The sequence below is a fragment of the Pecten maximus genome, chromosome 6, assembly GCF_902652985.1.
Source record: "Pecten maximus chromosome 6, xPecMax1.1, whole genome shotgun sequence".
In the NCBI taxonomy this organism is placed as follows: domain Eukaryota; kingdom Metazoa; phylum Mollusca; class Bivalvia; order Pectinida; family Pectinidae; genus Pecten; species Pecten maximus.
In genome coordinates this window covers 11,938,155-11,966,085 of record NC_047020.1, presented here as the reverse complement: position 1 = coordinate 11,966,085, position 27,931 = coordinate 11,938,155, and the positions used below count along the sequence as shown (strand labels likewise).

Genomic DNA, 27,931 nt, shown 5'->3' with positions numbered 1-27,931 from the left:
TCCATTATTCCAAAAGATTGCACAGGATTCATCATCAATACATGCATCTTCTAGGGAATCAGCCACCTTTCTCCTCATATTTCCTAAAGAAATAACTTATCTCTGCGTCTCTCTAAGGATATCCTCGATATTTTTGTTTTAGATGTCGAGAGCATTGGTGTGAACCACTTCTGGAGTCTCTTCAAGAGTCTCTTAGTAATCATTAGGCGAATTTAGCTCACTCTCTTTGGCATTATCATCGATATCTGATAGTCCAGATTTACATTCAGAGAGGTCTCTTATTCACCCTCATCTGATGGTCGTTGCTGGCCCCTGGTATCCAGGTTGACTACTCTCCGGTCAATAATATCCATACCGTACGATGCCTCTGCGGCCAGGCCATGCAGGTACCAATCCCAACTTGGGCATGTCTCATGTAGAATGGCATTTCCATGTCTACAACAGCCAATATGCCAAAATACTGACCTAAGTTGTGGATACGGTCCGCCGTTGACCCTTCGATACACTTCGGGTCGACTAAATTCCCCTTATCGGTGTCATAATTGCATCAGTGTTCTAAGGCACGTCCCTTTTGTCATAAATGCATCAGTTTTCTTCACAAAGCTCGTGTCTCTCCCGTTCACTTCACCCGATAAGTGAACTAGGCCGACAGAATGATGGTTGTGTCTTTGGACAATCATCTGTATATGTACTTCCTTCATTTCTGACGTTGACGTTTTAACTGAATCCTGACACTACTATAGTAACCTGCGTTTTTTTACTTTGTCGTATTTCAGTCGGGGAAAAATGTAATTCTTCTCCGCATCAAAAACACTTCCAGATCCACGGTCTCTACGGCTCCATTGTGCTTGTTTTATGGGGATGGCATTTCGGGATAATTTATTCCTCTAATTTCTCAACAACATCCAGGAACCTTGTCACAACTTGTTTCACTCTTGTCGAAAGTTCTCAGCATGTCTCTTTCTTTTTGCTGTTATTGGACCTCCAGAAACATTTTAAAATATTGATACATTGTGGGCCACACCTTTTTAATCAAAGCTTTTAAGAAAGTTCATCATATGATTTATGTATGTACTTGAATTGACGCCTTCGGTGATTCCCCTGTTAGAAGACTTCTTAACTAAAAGCGTTTTACGCCAATAGCCTCAAACTCGGCAAGGTACGACATTATATCCTCACCTGCCTGATGGTTGTAGGTTTGAAGTTTCATCCTGCATGGCACGGAACTGATTTTGTTGTCCAGCTTAAGTTTCTCAACTTCTAGCTCCATCATTCTAAACTCTGCTTCAACTTTTCCCTGTTCAGCAATCCTTTAAATGTGATGTTTTCTTTCGTCAGCATCTATCTACACATGTAAAACTTTTTTCGTTCAGTCTCTGCTTCACGTTGAATCTTTTTCTGTTTTATTATCTCCATTTAAGACTGAGCAGCTGATACATTCTAAATGTCGGCAGTCTCTCCATCTACTGGCATTTTGTTCTGTGATCAAGTTCGTTATGGTAAAAGGTAATAACGGAGTCCAAAACTTTATAAAACCTTTACCGCTGTCAACAGTTAGTTTTGTTTCCTTCATAAATACTGTGGTACAAACAATAAACACCAATCGTCTGGTACAATTTTGTAATAGACTTTAAGGTTGGCACAGATGTGAGGCTTACAACGAAACCGACTCGTTACATACAAGATACTTCTCAATATTTACACGACAAATATAATCAACTAAACAATTAACAGCCAAAAATAGGTTTGAAACAAGTTGTGCCTCCCTTAAACGTAGAGGTCATCAATTAACCTTGACATATTCAACCGACCAACAAGCCAGGTGCCACGACAGCTTCACAAGTTACATGTCCTTACACGAGTACCAAGACGACCAATAACAAGAAAAATAACTGAAACAGCAATTAAATTAACATTTGACTTTCAGGTCAATATTTCACTCTTCCTGTCTTATGAAAATGTTCTTCAGTGAAAGATACTAATTGGATCTCGACCGTTGACCCAGTGACCTTGACATTTGGCAAGACGACTTCTTGTTTAAATTCGAACATTGATTCATAATCTCAAAAACGAAATGCTTATCAGTATCAACATGAAAATTTGACCTAGACTCCTCGTTTAATTCTGAACTTTAATTAATCATGTCAAGACAAAATATTCATTGACATTACTGTATATGGTTACATCTAGGGACCAAGGGTACCCCTCAAGAAATAGCTATAACAATGATTGCTTACAGACAGGTGGACCATGGATACAGAACTATTTGAACAGCCTGCCATCTGATGTTGATGGGCTAATAAAACTCCTCATTAATATATTAGTATAATGGCAGAACTGTTTGCAGACCATGTTTTTTTTATGAAATTAAGTAGGTTCATCTTTCTGTTCTTAAAGATGAAGCAGTAAGATTTTCATAATGGTGGAAACCATGACTGTCATTCATATTCTCAAAATTTCATTTGAGCATACAAAGGTCAATTCTACAGACAAGGGACAATGATTCATCACTTTCAACATTTTAATATTTTCATCATAATAATTGGTACATTTCATTTGTACATCAAATTGTATTGCCTAGTCCAGATATTTTTTCCTTAAGGCAAAGTAACATGGTAGGTCCTGTGGCTTCAATACATCATTACTAATTCCATTTTCTGGAGTAGAACTACCAGTATAAAAATGCAGCCTTGTCTTCCTACTTATTAGAATATATGCAAGAAGTTTATAGCACAAGTCTTTGTATCACAACAAGAATTTGCAGATAAATACTACATACGGTGTGTAGTTTGTTATGAAGTACTGCCTCCTACAGTACTCCTAGTTTTAATTTGTTATGAAGTACTGCCTCCTACAGTACTCCTAGTTTTAGCATCAATATCACGAGTCTTAAGATAGTCTATTTACTATGACATCTTGAGGAATGGTGCTAGTATTGATTTGATATTTTAAGACATGATCTGAGCAGAGCATCCATTATTAATTTCATTAGTCATATACATTGTAATTAAATGTCTTTTACTCTGGTGAATATATTTGTCAACTCTTCAATAAGGATACTTACTTCAGCTTCATATCTGGTCAGTAAACTAACCATATTCACCTTGCCATTGCCCAAAGATAACTGCATTTTTCAAATAAATGTATGTATAATGTTTAAACTATGTCAAGAAAATACATGAACCATCAATAACAAACGTCATTGACATTCTGGTTTCAAATTTTCAAGAAAGCTATCACATTTACTGAATTACAATCTTAAAACTAATTAATAGCAATAACCTCAACATTACACAATTAGATTTATTCAGTAAATGTTATTTTAAAATTTGGAAACACCTTAATTTGAAATATTAACTTAATTTGATAACATAAAATCTGATCTCACATCAGTATTCTTTCACAAATAATGTAGCCTGTCCTAAATGTTAAATACCGGAGCATTCTCGGTTAATATCAAGGAAATCTGTGTTTGGATTGACTTCAGACAAGTGCCCTTCACTGCAGCAAGGTCATATTTATGTATAAAAATCTATTTTAAACACTTCACAATTTACTGGTATGCAAGAGATTCAGTGACTTTTAGTACACAGAAAGTCAAGCGCCGAAATCTGACTTTCCATAAGGACCCATTTACATTTTGAATCCACTTGAACTGGGATTAATACAAAATCCTACAAAACACACTGAGCACTTTGACTTATGATAATAACTACAAAAGTCCTAATCATTCAAACACTTCCACTCAAGCATTTCCATTACATACATCATACACACATACAAAATGAATTCTTGTTCAGTGCATTCAACTCTGGCAAAGTAAAAGCTTTAACAAATTTTTTGTGTCATAGAATTTGAAAATGTTTGCATTGAAAGGCTTCTTGCATGTAATCCAGTGTCAAAGTTTCTGTGTACATATTTTACAGTTTACAGTCAATTCAAAATAACTGAGAAACAATATTTTCCACTTTGTCAATACAAAAGTCCTTAACATATTTTACAGTAATTATAGATTCATTTAATCCATAAATTACGTGTACTTTCAAGAAAATGAATAAAACCTGGCTGATGATGGTTGAAATAAAACCTTCCATCAGTATTCAATGTACATATAAGACATTTTTAAAACAAATTTCAAAATGAGAATTAAATAATTGCTATGGGCAAAAATGTCTTACTGCAATGACATTCATTTCTGTGGACATTAAAGTCCAGTTTAAATTATCAATAAATTTGCTCTCTTTTTTTTTTTTTTTTATATATATTTCATTCTTTTAAAACAACAAATGAATCCACTTAAATTGGTTATATTCAATAACAAACTCGCACATTCTCAAATCCTCACTTTCATAACATCCTGTATGAAAACCTATGTGCTATTGACATTATCCAAATGCTTCTGGTCAAATCGACTCTTATAGTTTTTGGCCATATAAATAAAGTATGTCAATGCTTCCTTCTCATTCACTGTTATAGTCTTGAAGTGCCGAGCTACAGTCTGAAAAGTAAACAGTATACTGTGTAAAACAAACAGTACAATAAACACACTTTAGTTTGATGATTGTAATTACTGCTAAATATAGTTTAGACTTTTTTTAAAACAACATCAAGCACATGAAGTTTTTTCTCTGCATATGACAATATGTTAGTAATGTAGAGGATGGAGAAAAATGAGATAACATTTTCAGGATGTAGTAGTGTAGTAGAAAAGTAACTTTCACAGAATTGATATTACATATGCAGTATGTGAAACAGCAAGTACCCCCCCCCCCCCCTTCAGTGATTTTCTGGTTAATTTGTCAGCAAAGAACTGCTATAAACGTGCGACTTACATCTGCTAGCTGTGCCTTGTTGTTCATGCCAGGTCTAGTCATCAGCTTGTAGTGGCGCTTGTATCGTCTCAGTGTGTTCACAGGCATTTGGAAAAAGTCAATCTGAAACAATTTGGATTTTATGAAATTCTTACCTACATTTACTGAAAAAAAAAAAAAAAAACAAACTTTCACCATAAGAAAGCATTTGTTACTTTGGTGAGCACTATCCTACCTTCTTAAACAAGCGGCCCAGAGGTCCTGTATTGTTCACCTGATGGATTTGACCAAACATCAAAATAATGTTCATGTTCAATCCATTAATAGCTTAATTTGTTGATGTCTAGCAATGCCATATATGGTTATGGGATGATGATCTCAACTGCTTCAAATATATTAAGACTCTTGGGTTGGGGAAAGACCCCATTTACATGTGGTTGTGTTTAAGTCTTGATGCCCAACAATTATATATAATTATAGGGTGGGGATCTCAACAATCAGTATTCTGATTTAGAAACTAAAGTCCCTTGGAGTGGGGTGTCAGTCAAATCATTTGTATTAATTTGAATCCCAGCCACATAGGGATGCTTCCACCAAATTTGGTTAAGCTGAGTTAGCTCACCTTGGTTATTCAGACCAGGTGTGATAATAAAATCAATTGTTAGTCTGACATTTTTAAGAAGTGAGATGAACAAACAAGTATTAAAACATAGCAGAATCGGAATAAAGGTTTGTTGTGGATGTATCTATCCATAGCTAATGTTGATCTGACAGATTTCTTTTTTCTGCAATGATCAGAGTATAAACAAAATGCATTCATTGAATGAAAACTAAAAAAGTTTTACTACTATATATAATGTTATAAGTAGCTTTCAGGAATGTGCCAGGCAATCAGAATCAGGTACATACCGGTATTTGTAAATATCACTCATTTTCAAGGCCAGTCACATAATATCTATTATGCAAGTAAATTAAAGAACTAAAATGCTTTTCTCTAGCACACCACACATCATGACATTAAGTCAAGTTCCATTATCGGTGACTAGACTTTGTCAAATTAACTGTCATTATTGGAATAATTCAGGGAAACGGGACAATTCAGTGAATTAGTCAGTGAAATTATACATATATGCCATGAATACACAGATGATAATTCATGTAGGAACTAATTCTACACACCAAATGTTTTGACAGACCAGCCACCATATTTGATAATTCCATAATTGCATTTGGTGGTATACCATTAATGTGAATGAATGCAGGACACACTTTCTCACCTAGGTGTGTCCTTCTATATATGTTTTAAGCTTTAACTGTTACCTCTGGAAGATCCTCCTCTACATTGGGCGAGCCGTTACCATCCTCACTGTCCTTCCTCTTTCTCTTCGCCCTCACACTTTGTATCACATTCTTATGGTAGTCACAAATATAGATGTGGGCCACCTGGTGATAGAAAGTACAAAACTATAAACCTATTCACAGAAAAAAAAGACAAGTTAATACTGCACACAATCGAAAGTACAAACTACAAGTATCACCTAGCACAGCAAAATACTCTGATTTACTCTAATTATTTCTTACTTTTGAACTGACTATCCCAACAATGGTTCAAACTACAGGTTGACTAAATCATGTCATTCTTGAAAAAGAACAAAAATATTGTAAAAGTTTTTTTGTTTTTGTTTGGATATATTTCCCTTATATCCCTTTCTCCTGCCCAATGGTGTCACGCCCTTAATTTATGCATCATACAATATAGCCAAATAATTCTCCAGACCAAATTTCATCAAAATCCATTTAGTTTTCAGGACTAGCAGCATTTTAAAAAGATTGACCCTTTGGGCCAGCTGAGCTAACAAATTGTTACAGTTGAATAATTCCCATTTTCGAACTCGCCCAAGATATTTTGGGTATATGGCTACATGCAAAGTTTCATCAAATTTGGTTGATATTTATTTGAGTTATCGTGTTCACAAAGTCCACTAATAATATTATTACAAAGGGCAATAACTAGTAAGCTACTGTTGAATAATTTCCATTTTCAAATTCGTTCGAGATCTTGTCAATATATGGCTTCATACAAAGTTTCATCAAATTTGGTTGATATTTACTCAAGTTATCATGTTCACAAGGTAACTATTGACGGAAGCTGGACACCACCGTATGGCATTATTAGGTCACTTTTGTCCTTAAGCTAAAAACTGTACACTGTACAAATTATACTACCATCATACAATGACTCGCTGTACAAGACAAAACTAACATAATACAACAAACCTACTTTACAAGACAGACAGACATCATACTGTGACTCGCTGTACAAGACAGACGGACATCATACTGTGACTCGCTGTACAAGACAGACGGACATCATACTGTGACTCGCTGTACAAGACAGACTGACATCATACTGTGACTCGCTGTACAAGACAGACTGACATCATACTGTGACTCGCTGTACAAGACAGACTGACATCATACTGTGACTCGCTGTACAAGACAGACAGACATCATACTGTGACTCGCTGTACAAGACAGACTAACATCATACTGTGACTCGCTGTACAAGACAGACTAACATCATACTGTGACTTGCTGTACAAAACAGACTAACATCATACTGTGACTCGCTGTAAAAGACAGACAAACATCATACTGTGACTCGCTGTACAAGACAGACTAACATCATACTGTGACTTGCTGTACAAGACAGACTGACATCATACTGTGACTCGCTGTACAAGACAGACTAACATCATACTGTGACTCGCTGTACAAGACAGACTAACATCATACTGTGACTCGCTGTACAAGACAGACTGACATCATACTGTGACTCGCCGTACAATACAGACTATCATACTGTGACTCGCTGTACAATACAGACTATCATACTGTGACTCGCTGTACAAGACAGACGGACATCAAACTGTGACTCGCTGTACAAGACATTACGATAATTTGAATGCCAACTGGTATCACAGCAACTTCCAGAACTATTAAAAGTACAGGTGAGGAAGAAATTTCTAGACCAGTTAACCAAAAGTTTTCAAATGTTCCTAATTAGTACTATATACAATATAGACGCTATGACTTACACTATCATCCCTAACTAACTTGAGTTTGCGCTGCTGTACAGTTTTCTGTATACGTTTACTGTAGCTGGCATTTCCAGCTTGGTTAGTACATCTCTCTCCCGAATCAAACAGACAACATATCTGGTCATGTCCCCCACGACTGTCCTCCTCTGTGCTGAAACCATTCATGGACATGTCTTCTGGTCTGTTAAATAAAATTTATTCCTTTAAAGTGGGTGTTTATTCAAGAAATTTGATTAATCATACAAATACAAGTTAGGTCAAGTTTTTTTATTACAAACACCAGGATATCGGGTTGGGTAACAGGAAAATTACCATCATATATATCAACAAGAGGCCCTAGGGTCTTAACGGCCAACAGAGTTCTGAAATACATACCAACAGTTGTGACAATTTTTTTAAAATTAAGAATTCAACACATTTTACCAGTGTGACCCTGAAGGTAGGTCAAGGTCATTAAATTTAACAAACTTTTCAGTCTTGTCAAAGCATGCCAATGTCCCAATAACATGACCCAAGGCCTCCAGGTTATTGAAAAGTCACTAAAAGTTTTTTTTTAACACATTTGACCGCTGCGACCTTGAAAGTTCACATGTACATCAAGGTCACTAATCTGAACATGTTTCTTTGGTAGTCCTTTATCCTAGCATGAAACTTGACCAATATCATGGCTATGAGCCTCTTGGTCATTAAGAAGAAGTTGTTTAAAGATTCCAACATATTTAACCTATGTGACCTTAAAAAAGGTCAAGGTCATTCTTTTGAACAGCTTTAGTAGCCTTTTCAAGGTCATTTATTGGAACATACTTGGTAGCACTTCACCCAAGAATGCTACTGGGCCAATAGCATGACCCTGGTTGGTACGGCTTTGGTTTATTTTGTTTATCATCCAGAGAAAAACCACCTGCCTATGGTCAGTACCAGGTAACTGCCCCACGCCAGTTTCAAAGTCGTGACCCAGAGGTGGAGGGATATAGTGATAAAGTGTTGGGAGGCCTTAACCACTCGGCCACAGCTGCCCCTTGCACGACCCTGGGCCTCTTAGATATTGAATAGAAGTCAAAAATGTAACTTTTTTAACAAGAACAAATGGAAAATGCAAAATTGATCCATCACCACCACCAATTATTTTGGCTATGGGTTGAGTTAATTCTCTGAAACTATATTTCATATTCATATTACTCCTTGGAAAACAAAAGAACCTTGGATTCCTCTGTTTGGGTCTATGAAGCCACAGGTGGGTTTTTCTTCTTCTTTTTTTCTCCTTGAACTTGTTTGTCTGAAAAAAACAAACCCAAAACAGATAGCTAGCATTCATCAATAAATCAAATAATACATAATATATTTTAATCTTATGAAGCAATTAACAGATTAACAGAGAATATATCTAAACCATATTAATAAATCACATACTCACCATTAATTAAACCATCTAATTTTGTAGTTTCATGTAAAAGCATGTTTTGCAAATTTGTGTTTATAGCAAGAGGCCAAATGGGCATGTACCACTCACCTGTAAATTTATGCAACTTTAAAATTGATCTATATCATTTATGCTGTTGCTAAATGTAAGATTTGACCAATGTTATTGATAAGTTGTTTAAATATTTTAGCATTCCTGTGCACTTGAATGAAGGTCAAGGTAATTCCTTGAACAAATTTGACAGCCCTTTATACCAGCACAACAAAATACAACTCTAATATCAGGTCTCTGGGCCTCTTGGTTATTGAGAAATTGTCGAGAAAGATTTCAGCACATTTGACCGCTATGACCATCAGTCATTCTTTTGAGCAATTTTGGTTGCCCTTCACCACACCATACTACATGTCCAATTATCAGGTCTCTGTGCTTCTTGCATTGGTTATTGAGAAGTTGTTTGAAGACTTCAGCACATTTTGACTCCCGTTATCTTGAATGTAGGCCAATGTCCTTTATTTGAATGAACTTGGTAGTCCTTCTATTGCCAAAGCATGCATATGCTATATACCCAATATCAGAAATCTGAGCATCTAAAGTAATGAAAAGAAGTGCTTTACAGGGCTCAAAGTGGCGCCTATTTTAGTGGCCATAGCACTTTAAATTCACCATTGGCGACCAGTAATTGACCTATAAGGCGCCTGCATGGCCACTAAAAAATTGTGTAAATTTGCAATTTGGTTAATCTTTTAAAGGTTGCAGTCAATGCTAAAATGGCATTTACAATTGAAAAAATTACAGAGAGATGTTCGACTGAACTAAAGAATTAAAAGACTTCTTCTTTTTAAATGCAAGACAACTTGGCCGGGCGACTAACTTTTCCAATTGGTGTCGTCTATATCGTACGACTTGGTAGCCAAATAGGCCACCTGGTAAAAATATCCACTTTGAGCCCTCCTTTAAAGATTTCAGCATATTTGACCCCTAAGGCCTTAAATGTACATCAATGTTATTCATGTTTGCAAATTTGGTAACCCTTCATGACTTCACCACAGCATGCTACATGTCCAATATCATTATCAGGTCTCTGCATGAGCTGCAGCCACACTTGGTTATTGAGAAGTTGTTAAAAGATTTCAGCATATTTGACCCCTATTACCTTGAATGTAGGTCAAGGTAATTTATTTGAACAAACTTAGTAGCACTTCACCTCAGCATGCTTAAGGCCTAATAGCAGGTCTGAGCCTCTTTGTTATTGAGAGGAAGCTGTTTTATAGATTATAGCATATTTGATGTGACCTTGAAAGTAGGTCTTTAAAGGTCATTTATTTGAACAAACTTGGCAGCCTTTCACCACAGATAAAGGATCAATATTGGGTCTCTTGAATATTCAGAGGAAGGTATTTAAGGAAAATGTTGGTGCTGAACAGACAGATGTCACACTATGGCATAAGCTCAATTGCTTTTCTGGCAGGCAAGTTAAACAAATATATTTGTGTATAGTAAAATATTATAAATTGAATTAATTAAAGATTTTTTTTGGTCTGAATTGTTAGTTTGAGCTTTGTTTATTGGGTTTATCACCCTGTCAGCCATGTGGCAAATTTGAGGCTATGTCTCCTTGTAGTAGCTGGTGTCTACCTCAGTCACTGAACAATAAATGAAAGACCAATCTTATACTATCCGGAGCAACAAGGATGAAGTTTCCTGTTCAATGATCATCATGACACAACCACAATAGCACAGGATGGTCTGTTATCAGTTTCCTTACCAATGCAAACAGCCCCAAATAGCGAAAAAAGCAAACCAATGCACACAATGCTCAAAACACATGTGGTTGCTTTAGTCCAGTGATTTACTGACAAGAGTTATTGTGGCCTCTCACTAAAGTTAAATGATCATATGGTAATATGCATGTACTCAAAGAATGAATGTACTTGTTTCCCATATATGTATTTGCTTTGACAGTGACTGCCACAAGTTAATTAGTTTGCAATTACATGTGTAGCAACTAAGCACATAGTGTATATATAATGTATACATACCAGTTCAAGATTCAAATAACCATCTGACTTATGTTGAAGTGTATCCTCGACAACTTTACACAGAGAAGGTAGAGCAGAATAACTGTGTATTATGTTGCTATGTTTACTGGCTAATGTAGAAGGGTCTAAGCTCATCGCATTAGAACATCACTAATATAAATTATCTGAAAATAAAGAAAAAAAATAATAACTGTAGATTCATTACATAAAATGTCAACTGTTGAGTCAGTCTGAATGATACTAACTTTCTACCTGATTTAATATGCTGTAGGTAGCAGATCATCCTAAAGCATATTACGTATACAGTGCGTGCCAAAGTACGTCGGACCCACGGACATATCCGGTAAAACTGTCGTCGGTCCGATTCGGTAATTAGTATCGCCGGACCAAATGTCCGGTTCGGAATTCATACAAGCCGTTTATTATAGTTTCTATCATAACTTCCAGGCCATGTTTCCGCCATTGAAATATGTTCCTGGTACATTGCTGGGCAAGGCTTTTAAGCGTAAAAGTTCTGATAGTTCCAATTCACGCTCAAAACAACAGTATTAGGAAAAGCGGGAGCGAAAGTTTCTAGCTAATACCCGGTAAGTGGTGTGATGGGCACTAGGAATGGCTGAGGTTTGACGGTGGCGTGATGACAAGTGTCCTATGCATTGATAAGACTGCTATCACTAAAGGTGTTTTCATTCTCTAGGAAATATTTATATTTCCACTCAATTCAGACTCAATGAACCTACCACAGTTAACTCAAAGTCATTTTTCAATGAACTATATCAAGTCCGGCGTAGGAATACATTTGTCACGGTCATTCTAAAAGTAGGGGACTATTTTTTTTTTAATTCCTTTTCAAAAGTGATCATATTTATATGAAATAAATTCCATTAAAAATAATATTTGTCTTAATTCATTATTAAGTTTGTTCACAAAAGAAATCCTGAAAGTATACCATATGTAAACAAAGACTGATGACGTACATTTCGGTAAGTTCTGTGGTAGACAAAAGGACAAAATATTATACAAAAATATCAAAAAATATAAATATAAGGATTGAATAAAGTTATGTTGACTGTTGAGGTGTATGGGGGTATAAACCTCAATAGGTCTTGAGACAAATTTATTATGAACTGCTTCGCAATTCATAAAATTTGTCTCAAGACCTATTGAGGTTTATACCCCCATACACCTTAACATAACTTTATTCAATCCTTAAATTTAACATACATTATTCAATTAAATCCTTATAGAGGCTGGATTTGAATTTTTATCTCTGGATATTTTTTGGTCTGGTAAAATTTTGTCCGATCTGGTAATGTCCTGTAAACGATTTGAAAGTTTGGCACGCACTGGTATATAAAGCAAAAAAGAATGTAAGTCTGCATGACTAGTTGACTACTGCTGAGCTAGTAATTAAAACACAACAACTTTTTCCCCACTCCACAAGCTATAATATTCAAATATTGTACTGATACCGTATTTGACCTAATAAGGGCGCCCCTACCTTTCTTCAAGGAAATAAATCTTTGACTGAGTGTCGAAATGGTGTCAAAATGGTGTTCAAAAGTAATAATTCATGTGAAATATTTTGCTACTTTATGTGTTCAATTTTCTTCAGCAAATTAAGTAACTGGAACACATGTTTTCGCCACATTTTGTGTATTCCTACAGGCTACAGATGACATATCAGTGCAAAGAGCACCCAAAACTAAACACACATACAAATAATAACTTACCATCTTTATTTGAAGATAAAGTAAAGACTTCATTCTTGTTGATAAATAACTTTTGTTCAGAACAGAAAGCTAGTAAAAGACATTGTAAATCAATTATTAGGTCAAAGAAAACGATGTCTGATATGATCTGGGAAATCACCTGTTTCTATAAATAGAACACAAAAGAGTTCCATTTGAATATAAATGGTGGAACACACGTTCTCTGGTCTAAAGATCAGCTGGCATGGTTTACAAGTTTACAGGAGTATTCAAGTGATGTTTAAGCTTAATATATGATAATGAATAGATATCTTCATCTGGAATATTTTTATGACTGAATATTTTACCGTTTCCACAACCTTGGGTATTCTGCTATAAGGTATAGTCTGTTTCATAAAACTTCAGAATAACTAATCGTAATAAGGGCGCCCCCACTGTCAATTACCCGCGGCCTGCGCCCTTAATAGGTCAAATACGGTATGTGAAACGAGTTGTGATGAAAACAGCTCGTTGAGTGGGTTGAAATTTGGAATTAGCTTTTCAAAAGTAGGCCAAAGGTCATAGTTAAGGTCAGCAGGTCTGCAAATAGATCACCAATATTTAATGGACAGGTCTTGTCACAAGGAACACGCATCAAATATGAAAGCCCTATCTTGTCAGTTATATTAACATACAGAGTCCAAGGCTATAGTTTTTTAAAAGTAGGTCAAAAGTTACAGTCACGGTCAGCGGGTTAGCAAATGTAGCACCAATGGAAAGATCAAGTCACAAAAACACATGTCAAATAACTATGCTTTATCTTAATTTGTTTAACAAAAACTTAACCTATAGCTGGCAAAGCATGCTATCACACCACCACCCCAGGGCCATTACAAAAGCTCCCCTGCACTTCATCCCAACAAGCTAAAAATTGCTTAAATTGGGGCATAAGATATGTCCAATATACAATATTAGAAACTAAACTCTAAAAGTTCTTTTCCATTTGGATCCAGTTCAAATGATATAATTCTATACTAATAAAGGCTCTACTGACTTCTGAGTATGACTGATGTACATCAGTGGATACATTTGTAACTGTGGTTATCAAAAAAAAACAAAAAAAACCCAACAACATTAAAGCTTGTCAACAGACTGAATAGTGATAATGGAAATCACTAATTATCAGTGAATTTTCTATTAAAATGGCACTGGGTACATTCCATATAGGCTAATGGACTTTCGTCTTAGTATTACAAGACAGTAAACCTCGTTATCAACTCATAGAGAGTTTATAATGACACATAAAAATGCTTAAATCTTATAAAATATAGACCAATCTTGATTCTTATGGGATAACATTTTATGTAGCTTAATGACATTCTTCAAAATTTCTCTGCTGAGTGTGTATGTATGAGTGTCATATGAATAGTGTGTGCTTAGTTGGGTGATTGTGTTAAGTGGGTATGTTGATTTTTTTCATCATTAACTAAGATATTATTTTGGACATGAATAAACTTTTTCCATTTACAGTATATCACAGAACTATTAAAAAAAAAACTTTGTATATAGACTCAAAACTTGTTAAAATGAAATGAATTAAATCATTACAAACCTCAGTACCTCAATTGTTTTTGCTGCAAGATAATCAATTTAACTTCCAAAATATTTCTTCGTCAACACAGTAAGTATAAAACATGCTTAAAGTATGCTTACACGGAAAATTATCAAAATTTGATATTGAAAAAAGGGATTGGACAACAGGCTCAACCTATATCAGTCCTTTCCTGGATAATCACATTGCAAGCTTTCGGCTACCAAGGCTTACATGCGGAATCCCTCAGGGTTCTTACTTCAATTCGCACATTTCATTAGGGCTATACAATTTTCAATAGAATGTACTGACACTTGTCACTTAGCATTCATATTATCTATAGGGTGTCTACATACCTTCAATTTAATAAGCCATGTGTGTGAAGTTTTGATATATTATGGATCTGGAATAGAAAACCGGTCTAAAGGCATATAAACCAGTGTAAACCCATCGCTTGTTTTGATTGCAGTAGGCCTACACAGTACTCGCATGTTCATGCAGCAGACGATACTTTCCCCATGAAACAAACCCACAATATGGAATCAAGCGAGTCTACATCAAGTGAGAAAATTTATCTTGTGGCTTATCAAACCCGTCAGCCTCTTTCTTGGTGAAGTTTCCAGATTATGAAATGTATAATTGAGCACCTACCAAAGGTCCAGCAGTTTGTGTTGGTTCAGAATCGACACAATCAGACCTTAGATCAAACTTATCCCAACCATCAAGTTCAGTCGTAACAATGAAATATTTTGACTGCTGAATAAAGAATGATTAATTTACACTTACATTAGTTTGGTCGGATTCAGACGGTGAAATTGTGCCGTGTCTCGTAAAATGTCAATAAGTTTGCCATAACACAAGCCTCAAAATACGCATTGAAATGGCGGCCTATCTTTTGAGCATGAATAGGTCAGAGTTCGTGGTGACGTATATTACCATATTAGGGTATTAAGGCTCCGCCCATCTATCCATTCACAACAACTTTTTACTACGGACGGCGACAAGCATATATCTGGTGATTTTATTTGTATTTTTTAATTTGTTGCTTTCAATCTTACCGCGTTGAGAAAAAAATGAAAATGTATGAATATACGTGAAAAATATGCACATGTGTCAATTTCAACAAACTCCCGAGGGCTATTTAGCAAAAAATCTGTCTCAAACACGCCTTGTGATTCAGGTGTCATGTTCCCGCTTGTGTGTATCACGTGATCGCTATCTGCATATATTATGCAACGACGTCACGCACCTGCCCTGTACTGATTGGCTCAATAATGCGGCTAATCCAAACATCGACCAATCAGCTCTCAATATTCTCATCCTTGTATCCTCTATGTAGCTAGCTTGTAGCGTGGGGTTAACACTGTGCTGCATAGGGCCTTTACTTACGAAGACTATTGGGTAAGTTGACGTTTTATAAAATAGAAAGGATATTTTTTCCGGCGACAAAAGTTGATTTTGCAACAGAACAAATATTTATCTGTCAATTGCATATTTCTGTTTTTTCATGGGTTGTGGTTTTTAGAATGCTATTCTAATTTTATTCCGATGTGTCTGCTAACTTCATGCGTAAGGCTGAGCGCCATGTCTGCCTATGTTAAGTCTATGTAGTTGCCCGATAGGGTTTCGAATTTTTCCGACATCTCGCTTTCTTTGACTTAACAGTCTGATCTAAGTTGTCATTTTGAAAGAGGATTTCTTACTCTATCTTTGTGTTAATTTTCTTAGTCGTGTGATACACTCACATTGGGTTTTGTGTCTGTTAAATGCACCGGCCTTTGTCATGAAGGTGGTCGTACGCCATACACAACTCATACTACCGATACCAGTCTCAAGCCAAACGCAATACAAATGCATTGGGACTCCTATATAATGTACAGAGTGGTATGGTGTGTGACAGGTTAAAGTAAAAAGTTCAAAGAAACAGATCGTGACAATGATTTGCCGAAATAAAACAACAGATAGGTTATTTTTAAGGGTACTTTCATTCATCAGCTCGGAAAATGACATTGCGAAGGTGAATTTTGAGGTCGTTGTTTGTCGGCGGCGAAGCGGCCATGTCGAATTTTCCTTACCATTGAAATACATGGGAAACTGGCTATAGTGTTATTCCTATAGCGAAAGACGAGATTTTCTTTAAAGTCCTGAAATAATCATCGACTTATTATATAATGTATTTATTCGTAAACGATAATTTAGAAATGTATTTCTTTGTCTTATAAATCTGGTTTGAGCCAGTTTTTATGTCGTTGGCCGACATAAAAACACTTTTCACTCGACGAAGTGGTGCATTCTTAGGTCCTCATGTCTGAATATGCTTCAGAGGTTGAGGGGATCCAGCACTAGATAACTAAGAATACAATGTATGTTAGCGACACCTATTACAGGAAACGACCCGACTTCAAAGTAAACGGATTTTATGAAGGAAAATGCTTAATTTATTCTTAAAATAGAAACCGTTTTTTAACAAAGACATTTCGAAGTGAATTTTACAACAAAATAAACAATATGTTTCTGATGATCGTTTCTCATTATAATACATAGCAACATACTATTAGATAAATGTTGTGTTTATTTTGCAACCTAATTATGATTTACTGTTGAAACAAACACATGTCCATCTAATTATGAATAAATTATTTAAATTTAGTCAGTTGATAGAATCTAGATTGTGAAGCATTAAATTATTTTGTGTCTGGTTTATTTGAAGTGACCCCAATGGTGTTTTGAAATGTTTCAATTGAAAGATTATTTGGATGTTCAAAAATCACTAAAATCGATCATTGATAAAAAAAAAAAAAAACATGTATCGTAATAAGAATATTTAAACTTTTGTAAGAATGTGTTAGGCCTATCATGAAATTCACAGGAAGTTGTATGCATTGTATTTAAGTAATATACCCTTTTTTCGTATCATAACGTGTCTGCCTTTCTTTCACATATCTTCATTGTAATCATGTTGTTAATTTGATACTTTCTTGACTTATCATGATTTAGTTAGTATATATTTTTATCGGGTAGCCTATTTGACTACCAGGTCATAAAATCTACATGCCAATTGGAAAAGTTAGTTGCCTGACCTAGTGTCTAAACTTAAATTTGAAAAAAAACTCCTTTAATTCTTCAGATCTCTGTAACTTTTTTTATTGTGAACATCATTTTAGCATTGAATGCAACCTTTGAAAGACTTTAAAATTTCAAATTAACTATTTTTTTAGTGGCCATGCAGGCACATTATAGGTCAATAACTGGTCGTCAATGGTGAATTTAAGGCACTGTTGCCACTAAAATAGGCGCCACTTTGAGCCCTGTATAGTACAACTTCATATTTAATCTTATTATCCATGTTGAAACTTTTGTGATGTATGATTGGAAGTTCATTCTAATTATATATAAGTGGTGTGATGGCCGCGAATGGCTGAGGTTTGACGGTGGCGTGATGACATGTGTCTTATATATGCATTGATCAGACTGCTATCACTAAAGCCAAAAGGTATTTTCGTTCTCTAGGGAATATTTATATTTCCACTCTATAGACTCAATGAACCTACCACAGTTAACTCCAGTCATTTTTCAATGAACTATATAAAGTCCGACATAGGAATACATTTGTCATTCTAAAAGTAGGGGACTATATTTTTTAATTCCTTTTCAAAAGTGATCATATTGATATGAAATAAATTCCATTAAAAATAATATTTGTCTTAATTCGTTATTAAGTTTGTTCACGAAAGAAATCCTGAAAGTAATAACCATATGTAATCAAAGAGTGATGACGTACATTTCGGTAAGTTCCGTGGTAGACTTGCACAAGTCCCTATTTGTCAAGGATAAAATATTATACAAAAATCTCAAAAAAAAAAAAAATATAAGGATTGAATAAAGTTATGTTGGTATAAACCTCAATAGGTCTTGAGAAAAATTTATTCCCAGTTCATAATAAATTTGTCTCGAGACCTATTGAGGTTTATACCCCCATACACCTCAACATAACTTTATTCAATCCTTAAATATAACATACATTATTCAATTAAATCATTATAGAAGTGGGATTTGAATTTTATCTCTGGATATTTTTTGGTCTGGTAAACATTTCTATTTCACCAGACCGAATGTCCTGTAAAAGATTGTAAGTTTGGTACGCACTGCAGAGTGCATGATTAATTAAATTTAAATCACTGACTCCACTAGGTATCAAACCTGGGACATCAGGATTACTAGCCTCTAAAGATGAGATTTCTCTAGCAGAGTGGTATATGCAACTAGCTACAGTGGAACTTCGTTAACTCGAAGTCGACGGGACCACGAAAAAACTTCGAGTTATCCGAGTGTTCGAATTAAGCGAGTTATCGTTTTTGGTGAAAAGTTTGGTCAATATTTGTCAACATTATATAATCATTATAACTTCGCTCTGTCGCTCATCAGTTTAGTGTGAAGACTGGTCAATACATGTAAATATATATGTAATGTTTCGTTATGTCACTTGTTATTTGGTGTAGTTTTGCCGATATACAGTCACGATAAAGTTTCTTTCACTTAGTCATTTCAATAACGATCTGATGTGCAAGTCATGTTTGCAAAAGGTAAACGATAAAACGGAATTCGACAAAATAACAAGTTATTAATGTCAAAACAAATAACCGTTTAAGTTTAACACAGATTGCATACAAAACGTAACAGAACCATTACCTTTATTGGACATATATAAAATACTGTTTGATCGGCCTACTTACTTTTTATTGATAACTACGCCATTTCCATGTGTATTAGCACCGGAAGTTGGGCTGCGCATGTGCGTATAAAATGTTACTGTAACTGAGTTGGCGTTTTATCCGATTTAATAGACAGCACTGACCGTTACAGTTGTACTCTGAACACCTCGGCGGTAATTACGCTATTGTTTCAGCAGTTTAAAGATTTAATAGGCGCCGGTGACTGTGTCATTCTACACCTGTAAAAACATCAGCCGGGTAGATCTACCGGTGTGTCAGAGATTAGTTCCGCTTGAGCGAACGGGTAGATGAGTTGTTGACTATCGTGTGTACTGATATCGGCGACCGCCTTGGGAAATTACCTGATGTAAGTAAAGCAGTACTTTTTATCACCAAGACTTGTTGTTATAAGATTCAACCGACAATTTCTTTTATGAATTTATGAAACACTTATAATAGCATGTAGGTTAGTAGTGCCGATATGTTCAGTATTACAAACGGAATTTAGCTCTTAAAAAATGTCGGCGTTTGCCACCGATCGACGAAAATTATACTTCGAGGTATTCGAACATTTCAAGTAGGATTTTTATTGTTGGGACCAAATTTTTACTTCGTATTATCCGAGTTTTTCGAGTTATCCGAATTCGAATTATCCGAGTTTTTTTTACTAAGATAAAGAGAGAATTCGGCCGGGACCGGCGAGGTACTTCGAGTTAAGCGGGGTATTCGAGTTATCCGAGTTCGAGTTAACGAAGTTCCACTGTATATAGTATTTACCTGGGTTACAAACTATCCCTCCAAGAAAGAACTTGTCCTCAAGTTTCCAGGGATTACAGCAGTGCTTTCGCAAGCAGCGATGAGTATCATTCCCAGATCCCCACATTGACACCAATGTAACAGACTGAGCATATGATTAATTAAATTTAAATCACTGCCTCCGCTAAGGATTGAACCCAGGACCTCTGGATTAGGAGCTATATAGTCTTAGACTCAATCGATTGAGCTAAAGAGAAGATCTCTAGCCGAGCAGTATATTGCAGCTAGTATTTACCAGGGTTGCATTCACTTTCTCATTGTCCTTGTAATCCTACATTTTACCATCCATCTGTGTAATGATCACATATACATCCATGTTCTCGGTACAAGGTATTTTCAAAACAACCAAATAATATCTGGGAATGTGTATACAAGATTTACCACCTTTGTTAATATGTAAATATGATTATAATTAATGAGGAGTTTTCTATCAGAAATTGTGAGTCAAACATGAATGTTTGACATGTTATGGAGATTCTCCTCTTCCTTTCTATGGTATTCTGGAGAAGCTTGGGGTTAAGAAAAAAAGGGGGGGGGGGGGGGGGGGGGGGGGGTCACTAGTTCTCTCCTTGAGTTAAAATCAAGCTGATAACACTGTTGGGGATAGTCAGAACAGGCAATGGAATGTTGCCTGAAAATCAGAGATGCCATTAAAAAGTCTCGATGCATGAAATGTGTGCAATGATTGAGTAACAGATCTATGTAATGGTGTAGGGATAAAAATGCAATTGTATAAGATTTTTATTTATTTTCAGGAATAACACAAAATATGGTTGGAAAACATGAAGCAGGGAAGCCCAAAGGGCGAATGTCATCCTATGCATTCTTTGTACAAACGATCAGAGAGGAACACAAGAAGGCTCATCCAGGGGAAAAAGTTGTGTTTGCAGAATTCACAAAAAAGTGTGCAGAGAAATGGAAGGTGTGTTACAATTTTGTTTTGTTTATAATCAATCAAAATAAGCAATTAAATCCTTAATGATTCAGTTACAGCTTGAGTAAGAAACTTGCAAATCTTGTTAAATCTTTCGGTAAATAATAAAGCTTGCATTAATTTCTTGGATTAAATTGAAATAGAGATTTCTTTATATTTTAGACAATGTCAGCCCATGAGAAGATGAGGTTTGAAGACATGGCTCAGAAGGATAAGGTGCGGTATGATGCTCAGATGAGAACTTATGTACCTCCTAAGGGCGAGAAGAAGAGTAGAAAGAGGACAAAAGACCCTAATGCACCTAAGCGGTCATTGTAAGTATTGAAAATATAATTACTGTCATTTTTTAGCTCACCTGCCCTAAGGGCAAGTGAGCTTATGCCGTGGTGCGGCGTCCGTCGTCCGTCCGGCATCAACTTTTTCATTTAAACAACTTCTTCTCAATAACCAAGAGGCCCAGGGACTTGATATTGGGCCTGTAGCTTGCTTGGGTGAAGGGCTACAAAGTTTGTTCAAATAAATGACCTTGACCTTCATTCAAGGTCACATGGGTCAAATAGGCTATAATCTTCAAACAACTTCTTCTCAACAACCAAGAGACCCAGGGACTTGATATTGGGCCTGTAGCATGCTGGGGTGAAGGGCTACAAAGTTTGTTCAAATAAATGACCTTGACCTTCATTCAAGGTCACATGGGTCAAATAGGCTATAATCTTCAAACAACTTCTTCTCAATAACCAAGAGGCCCAGGGACTTGATATTGGGCCTGTAGCTTGCTGGGGTGAAGGGCTACAAAGTTTGTTCAAATAAATGACCTTGACCTTCATTCAAGGTCACATTTGTGAAATAGGCTATAATCTTCAAACAACTTCTTCTCAATAACCAAAAGGCCCAGGAACTTGATATTGGGCCTGTAGCATGCTTGGATGAAGGGCTACAAGGTTTGTTCAAATAAATGACCTTGACCTTCATTCAAGGTCACATGGGTCAAATAGGCTATGATCTTCAAACGACTTCTTCTCCATAACCAAGAGGCCCAGTGACTTGATATTGGGCCTGTAGCATGCTGGGGTGAAGGGCTACCAAGTTTGTTAAAATAAATGACCTTGACCTTCATTCAAGGTCACAGGGGTGAAATCGGCTTAAATCTGTAAACAATAATTTTGCGATAGCCATGAGCCTCCGAGACCTGATAGTAGGCCAATAGAATGCTGGAATGAAGGACTAGAAAATTTATTAATATGAATAAGCCTAGCTTTCTATGATATTTGAATAAAGAGGTAATCAGCATAGTATCTGTAGAAATGACCTCAATCAACTTCAAAGTTGCTGTAGAGACAGGTGAGCGATACAGGCCCATTGGGCCTCTTGTTGTGTATTTGAAAGTGTCGCTTCTGAGAAGAAAGCAAATTAACTATAAACAAGGTGACATGTTAAAAGTGTCATGCTTAGCACATGATAAACTGTATTGGAATTTGGAGGCTAGATATGATCAGTTTTCTACTCTGGCCATGTATACATTCTTTAGTTTAGGATGTTTACATGAGCTATGTACTGTGTAGTCTTTGATTACTAAATTAAATCTTCGTTAAAATAATCTTGGATTAAAAAATGATAATGCAATGGAATTTTCATCTGCAGGTCTGCATTCTTTTTCTTCTGTGCTGATGAGAGGGGAAAAGTGAAGGCAAAGAACCCCAATTGGACTGTAGCAGATGTGGCCAAGGATCTGGGTAAACAGTGGGAAAAGTGTCCCAACCGACCCTTCTATGAACAGAAAGCAATTGCAGACAAGAAAAGATATGAAATTGTGAGTTGATGGAATTAATTAACATTTAGATTGCCCTTTTTGTTTTTTTTAAATCTGGAAAGATGTTGACTACCAGGTGTAATATAGGGGGAGTAACTCTTATGTAATGTTTATAACAGGCAATCTTGGTCTCCTGCTTGAAGTATGCTTGTTGTAGTACAGCACTTGATTAATCTTGTTGTATTTGATATCGGCACAGTTTTGGAGCATACTATCTTTGTTATCATCATTAATTCTAGGCCACAGTTCGAGACAAAATGGGGACATGTTCTGTACTGATCCAGCAAAAATGAATGTGTGTTATAAATATCAATTGATGTATTGAAGTTCATGAAAGACAATTTAAGTTTCATGTTTTCTTTTTAATTGTATATGTAGATATCAAGAATAGATGATCAATTTGATGGATCAATAAATTATTTGACATTGATATGATAGACATTTTATTGCATGCTTTATTAGCTCACCTGCCCGAAGGGCAAGTGAGCTTATGCCGTGGCGCGGCGTCCGTCGTCCGTCCGGCCGTCCGGCCGTCCGTCCGGCGTCAACTTTCCATTCAAGCAACTTCTTCTCAATAACCAAAAGGCCTAGAGACCTAATATTGGGCCTGTAGCATGCTGGGGTGAAGGGCTACCAAGTTTGTTCAAATGAATGACCTTGACCTTCATTCAAGGTCACAGGAGTCAAAAAGGCTAAAATCTTCGAACGACTTCTTCTCAACAACCAACAGTCCCAGGGAGTTGATATCGGGTCTGTAGCATGCTGGGGTAAAGGGCTACCAAGTTTGTTCAAATGAATGACCTTGACTTTCATTCAAGGTCACAGGAGTCAAAAAGGCTAAAAAAAAATTAGACGACTTCTTATAAATAGCCAAAAGACCCAGGGACTTGATATTGGGTCTGTAGCATGCTGGGGTGAAGGGCTACCAAGTTTGTTCAAATGAATGACCTTGACCTTCATTCAAGGTCACAGGAGTCGAAAAGGCTAAAATCTTTAAACGACTTCTTCTTAATAACCAAGAGTCCCAGGGACTTGATATTGGGTCTGTAGCATGCTGGGGTGAAGGGCTACCAAGTTTGTTCAAATGAATGACCTTGACTTTCATTCAAGGTCACAGGAGTCAAAAAGGCTAAAATCTTTAAACGACTTCTTCTCAATAACCAAGAGTCCCAGGGAGTTGATATTGGGTCTGTAGCATGCTCGGGTGAAGGGCTACCAAGTTTGTTCAAATGAATGACCTTGACTTTCATTCAAGGTCACAGGGGTCAAAAAGGCTAAAATCTTTAAACGACTTCTTCTCAATAACCAAGAGTCCCAGGGAGTTGATATGGGTCATTAGCATGCTGGGATGAAGGACTAACCAAGTTGATTAAATGAATGAACCTGACTTTCTATAAATTTGGTAACAGGGTAAAAGGCTAGAATCTTTAAACGACTCTTCCAATAACCAAAGTGCCTAGGAGTTGAGGGCGATACAGGCCATTGGGCCCTGTGTGGTATTTGTAAAGTGTCGTCATTCAAAGGGCACAGGAGTCAAAAACTTAAAAAGTCTTTAAAAGGCATTCTTTACACAGATAAACTAATATTGGAATTGGTAGGCTGGGTAATACAGTTTTTCACATGAGGGCCATGATCTTCTTTAGTTACGGGGTTCAAATGGGCTAATACTTAAGTCTTCTCAATAACCAAATCCGGGAAGTTTTTTGGATGTAGCATGATGAATGAAGGGGATATTTTTCAAATGCAGGTCTTGCCTTCATTCAAGGTGAGAGGGGGGAAAAAAGTTTTGAAGACAAAGAACCCAATTTGGCCTGTAGCAGGGGAGCTAAATCTTTAAACGACTTCTTCTCAATAACCAAGAGTCCCAGAGACCTAATATTTGGCCTGTAGCATGCTGGGGTGAAGGGCTACCAAGTTTGTTCAAATGAATGACCTTGACTTTCATTCAAGGTCACAGGAGTCAAAAAGGCTAAAATCTTTAAACGACTTCTTCTCAATAACCAAGAGTCCCAGAGAGTTGATATTGGGTCTGTAGCATGCTGGGGTAAAGGGCTACCAAGTTTGTTCAAATGAATGACCTTGACCTTCATTCAAGGTCACAGGGGTCAAAAAGGCTAAAATCTTTAAACAACTTCTTCTCAATAACCAAGAGTCCCAGGGAGTTGATATTGGGTCTGTAGCATGCTGGGGTGAAGGGCTACCAAGTTTGTTCAAATGAATGACCTTGACCTTCATTCAAGGTCACGTCGATCAAGTATGCTTAAATCTTTAAATGACTTTTAGTGAAAAGCCAAAGTGCAGAGAGACATTATATTGGTCCTGTAGCATGCTTTCAAATAACTGCAGGATCCATATATGAAAAGATCACTGCATTGCAGGTGAGCGATTTGGGCCCATTGGGCCCTTGTTAAATCGAATTATGCTTCAGTGATGATTGATGATGCTGTTAAAATCATTCAGTTTAATACTGGAATATCATGTATTCCTTACAGCAATCTGAACAGTACAAACAGGGAAAGACTTTCACAGAGGTCAACCTAGAGCAACTGATGCCAGCTAAGAAAGCCAAAGCTGCAGTTCCTCAAGCCGCAGCCCAAGAGGAGGAAGATGATGATGACGATGAGGAGGATGATGATGAAGAGGAGGATGATGACGATGAGGAGGAAGAGGAGGATGATGATGAATAGACTTTTATTTAAAAAGACTTGTGTGAATGAAAGAAGACATTGCCATCATTTTTGTTGGAAATTTATTGAGATTCCTGATGTTGGATCATATGGGCTAGTTTTCCCTATGATGGAGAAACATTTTTGATTTCAAGATTTACGCTGACAACATGCAAGTCTTGTGGGTTATGAGAGTACAAGAACTGTTCATGTTTGGTCATGTAAGTGAAAACTGTCTTGTCATCATAGCACGGAAAACTTTCTTTAGACAAATTTTGTCTGCTAAAGGTGTCATGTTTCAGCTTAGAGAAGTGCAGGATTGCAAATATATATGTTACATGGGATGTATGTAAAAATCATGACATTGATATAATATTTGTTCTGTTGTAAATATTTTTAAGGCATATGTTTTAGTTGTATCATGTGGAGTAACTCTGCAAGCACTACATTTTAAATAGTCCCCATTTCTGTACAAACTTAAACAGAAGTTTTATCATGCTATACACTTTTGAAGTCACTGGTCTTGTTTAACTGAATATTTGTTCTTGGCTCACAGTGTCTGTGAGCTTTTACCATGGTGCTGCATCCATCCACCATAGATCAACTAATATACAACTTTGAAAAACTCGGGAAGCATAGGTAATATATTTTTGTCAGTAACTTGTTAGGATATGAAATTTGGTCACAGATTATGTGGTGCAGTTGCAATTGGTCACATATAAAATTTGTTGGCATATGGAAAATTATTTTGACCTTATTTCAGGTTGCAAATAAAATGGATGATTTTTTCAGAAAATATGTTTGAAATAGTTTTATTTGGCCTGTAGCTACTTGGCATAACATATCAATCAAATTCATTTTGTTAATCAATCAAATTCATTTTGTTAGCTTGATTCTAAATAAGTTAATTAAAATATGACCGAGAATGAAGGTCTTCAATATGAGATGTCTGATGATTGTTGACTGTATTGAGTAGCAAGTGAATGATTAAGCCCTTTGGGTCTCTGTTCAGGGAAACCTAATAAATTCGGGCATTTGTGAATTAAATTGGTGTTCTCAGAACACTTTTATTGTTGATTAAATTATAATATGGATTTTTTTTTGTTATATATTTTCCTGTTAAAAATTGTTTAACTTCAAGAGTGAAATAAGTGTTTTACAAAACTAGATTTTAATGTGATTATAAAAGCATTTTCGGGGTTTATGCATCCTTCAACTTTTATCCAAATGAATTAAACAAATCTTGGTTCAAGTCTTTTATATAATGATACCAATTTTTGGGTCCTTTCTTCTCCAATAGCTGGTGTCTTTAAATTTGTTGTATTAAACTCTTCAGTGCTTCTGTCATATTCATGTGTAAATACATTCATCATTCTCCACATTGGCGATGAATATTGTTGTAGAACTTTTTTTCAATCATAAATAAAATAAAATGTTGAAAGAATTGTGAAGTTTGTTGGGTTTTTAGCTCACCTGCCCAAAGGGCAAGTGAGCTTTTTGCTGTTGCATGTCCGGACATCTGTCCTGCATCAATGTTTTCATTTAACCTCTTCAATAGCCAAGAGGCCTAGAGACCTAATATTGGGCATGTAGCATGCTGGGGTGAAGGGCTATCAATTTGTTTGTTAAAATGAATTACCTTGACCTACATTCAAGGTCACAGGGTCAAATAGACTATTCTTTAAGCGATTTCGCAATAACCAAGAGGCCCAAGGACTTGATGATGGGTCTGTAGTCCGAGTTTCCTCTGGCCCTGACACCATGTCTGGTGTAGGGCCAGAGCGCACAGCTATATAAATAAGTGGAAGTCTCAGACACTGTTAAATTTTGGTGTTGCTAAGATTGTATCATTTTAAAGCAGAATGCCTACATATGGAAAAATGAGAAATTCATTTATCCCAAAACATCCATTTAGTCCCATATCAGTATTAATATATCATATTCCATTCCATTTAGACCCTCACTTTACGCTGTCAAAATTTCACACTTGACTCGAAGCCATATTATGTAGGTTGTGTTTTATTTCTATATAGTTTACCGCTTTTAATTTGTAAACAATGTATTCTTGTATTAAATATAACAGGTTTTGGGAAATAATAAACTTAGTTTTCTTGATTTAAACTATGTAAGAAGAATAAACACAATAAATTACATATGGTCTTATCGGACCATTGTGTTCTGATTAGGGTGGTTAGTTGCACTCTCTTAAAAAATGGCAAGTCAACTGAAATTTTAACTAGGGTAAAGCGAGAGTCTATATGGAAGGAATAGAAGACCGATTTGGGTCTAAATGGAAGTTTTGGGGTAAATAAATATCTCATTTATCCAAATATGTAATGT

The 27,931-nt window shown here is 36.1% G+C and overlaps 2 protein-coding genes across 2 annotated transcripts; one reads left to right on the top strand and one right to left on the bottom strand.

Moving 5' to 3' along the window:
- Nucleotides 1-2,506: 2,506 nt before the first annotated feature.
- LOC117328973 (histone deacetylase complex subunit SAP30L-like) lies at nt 2,507-15,563 on the bottom strand. The gene is made up of 7 exons (XM_033886623.1): nt 15,440-15,563; nt 11,372-11,535; nt 9,112-9,188; nt 7,910-8,093; nt 6,132-6,254; nt 4,833-4,934; nt 2,507-4,498 (listed from the first exon to the last, which is right to left on the bottom strand). Exons 2-7 carry the CDS (start codon nt 11,504-11,506, stop codon nt 4,370-4,372), a joined length of 750 nt encoding a protein of 249 aa, XP_033742514.1. The 5' UTR covers nt 11,507-11,535; nt 15,440-15,563; the 3' UTR covers nt 2,507-4,369.
- A 367-nt stretch (nt 15,564-15,930) lies between these two features.
- On the top strand, nt 15,931-27,032 carry LOC117328975 (high mobility group-T protein-like). Its single transcript, XM_033886624.1, has 5 exons — nt 15,931-16,054; nt 20,937-21,103; nt 21,278-21,429; nt 22,757-22,925; nt 25,418-27,032. The coding sequence occupies exons 2-5, from the start codon at nt 20,951-20,953 to the stop codon at nt 25,610-25,612; spliced, it is 669 nt and encodes a 222-aa protein (XP_033742515.1). The 5' UTR covers nt 15,931-16,054; nt 20,937-20,950; the 3' UTR covers nt 25,613-27,032.
- The last annotated feature ends 899 nt before the right edge of the window (nt 27,033-27,931 follow it).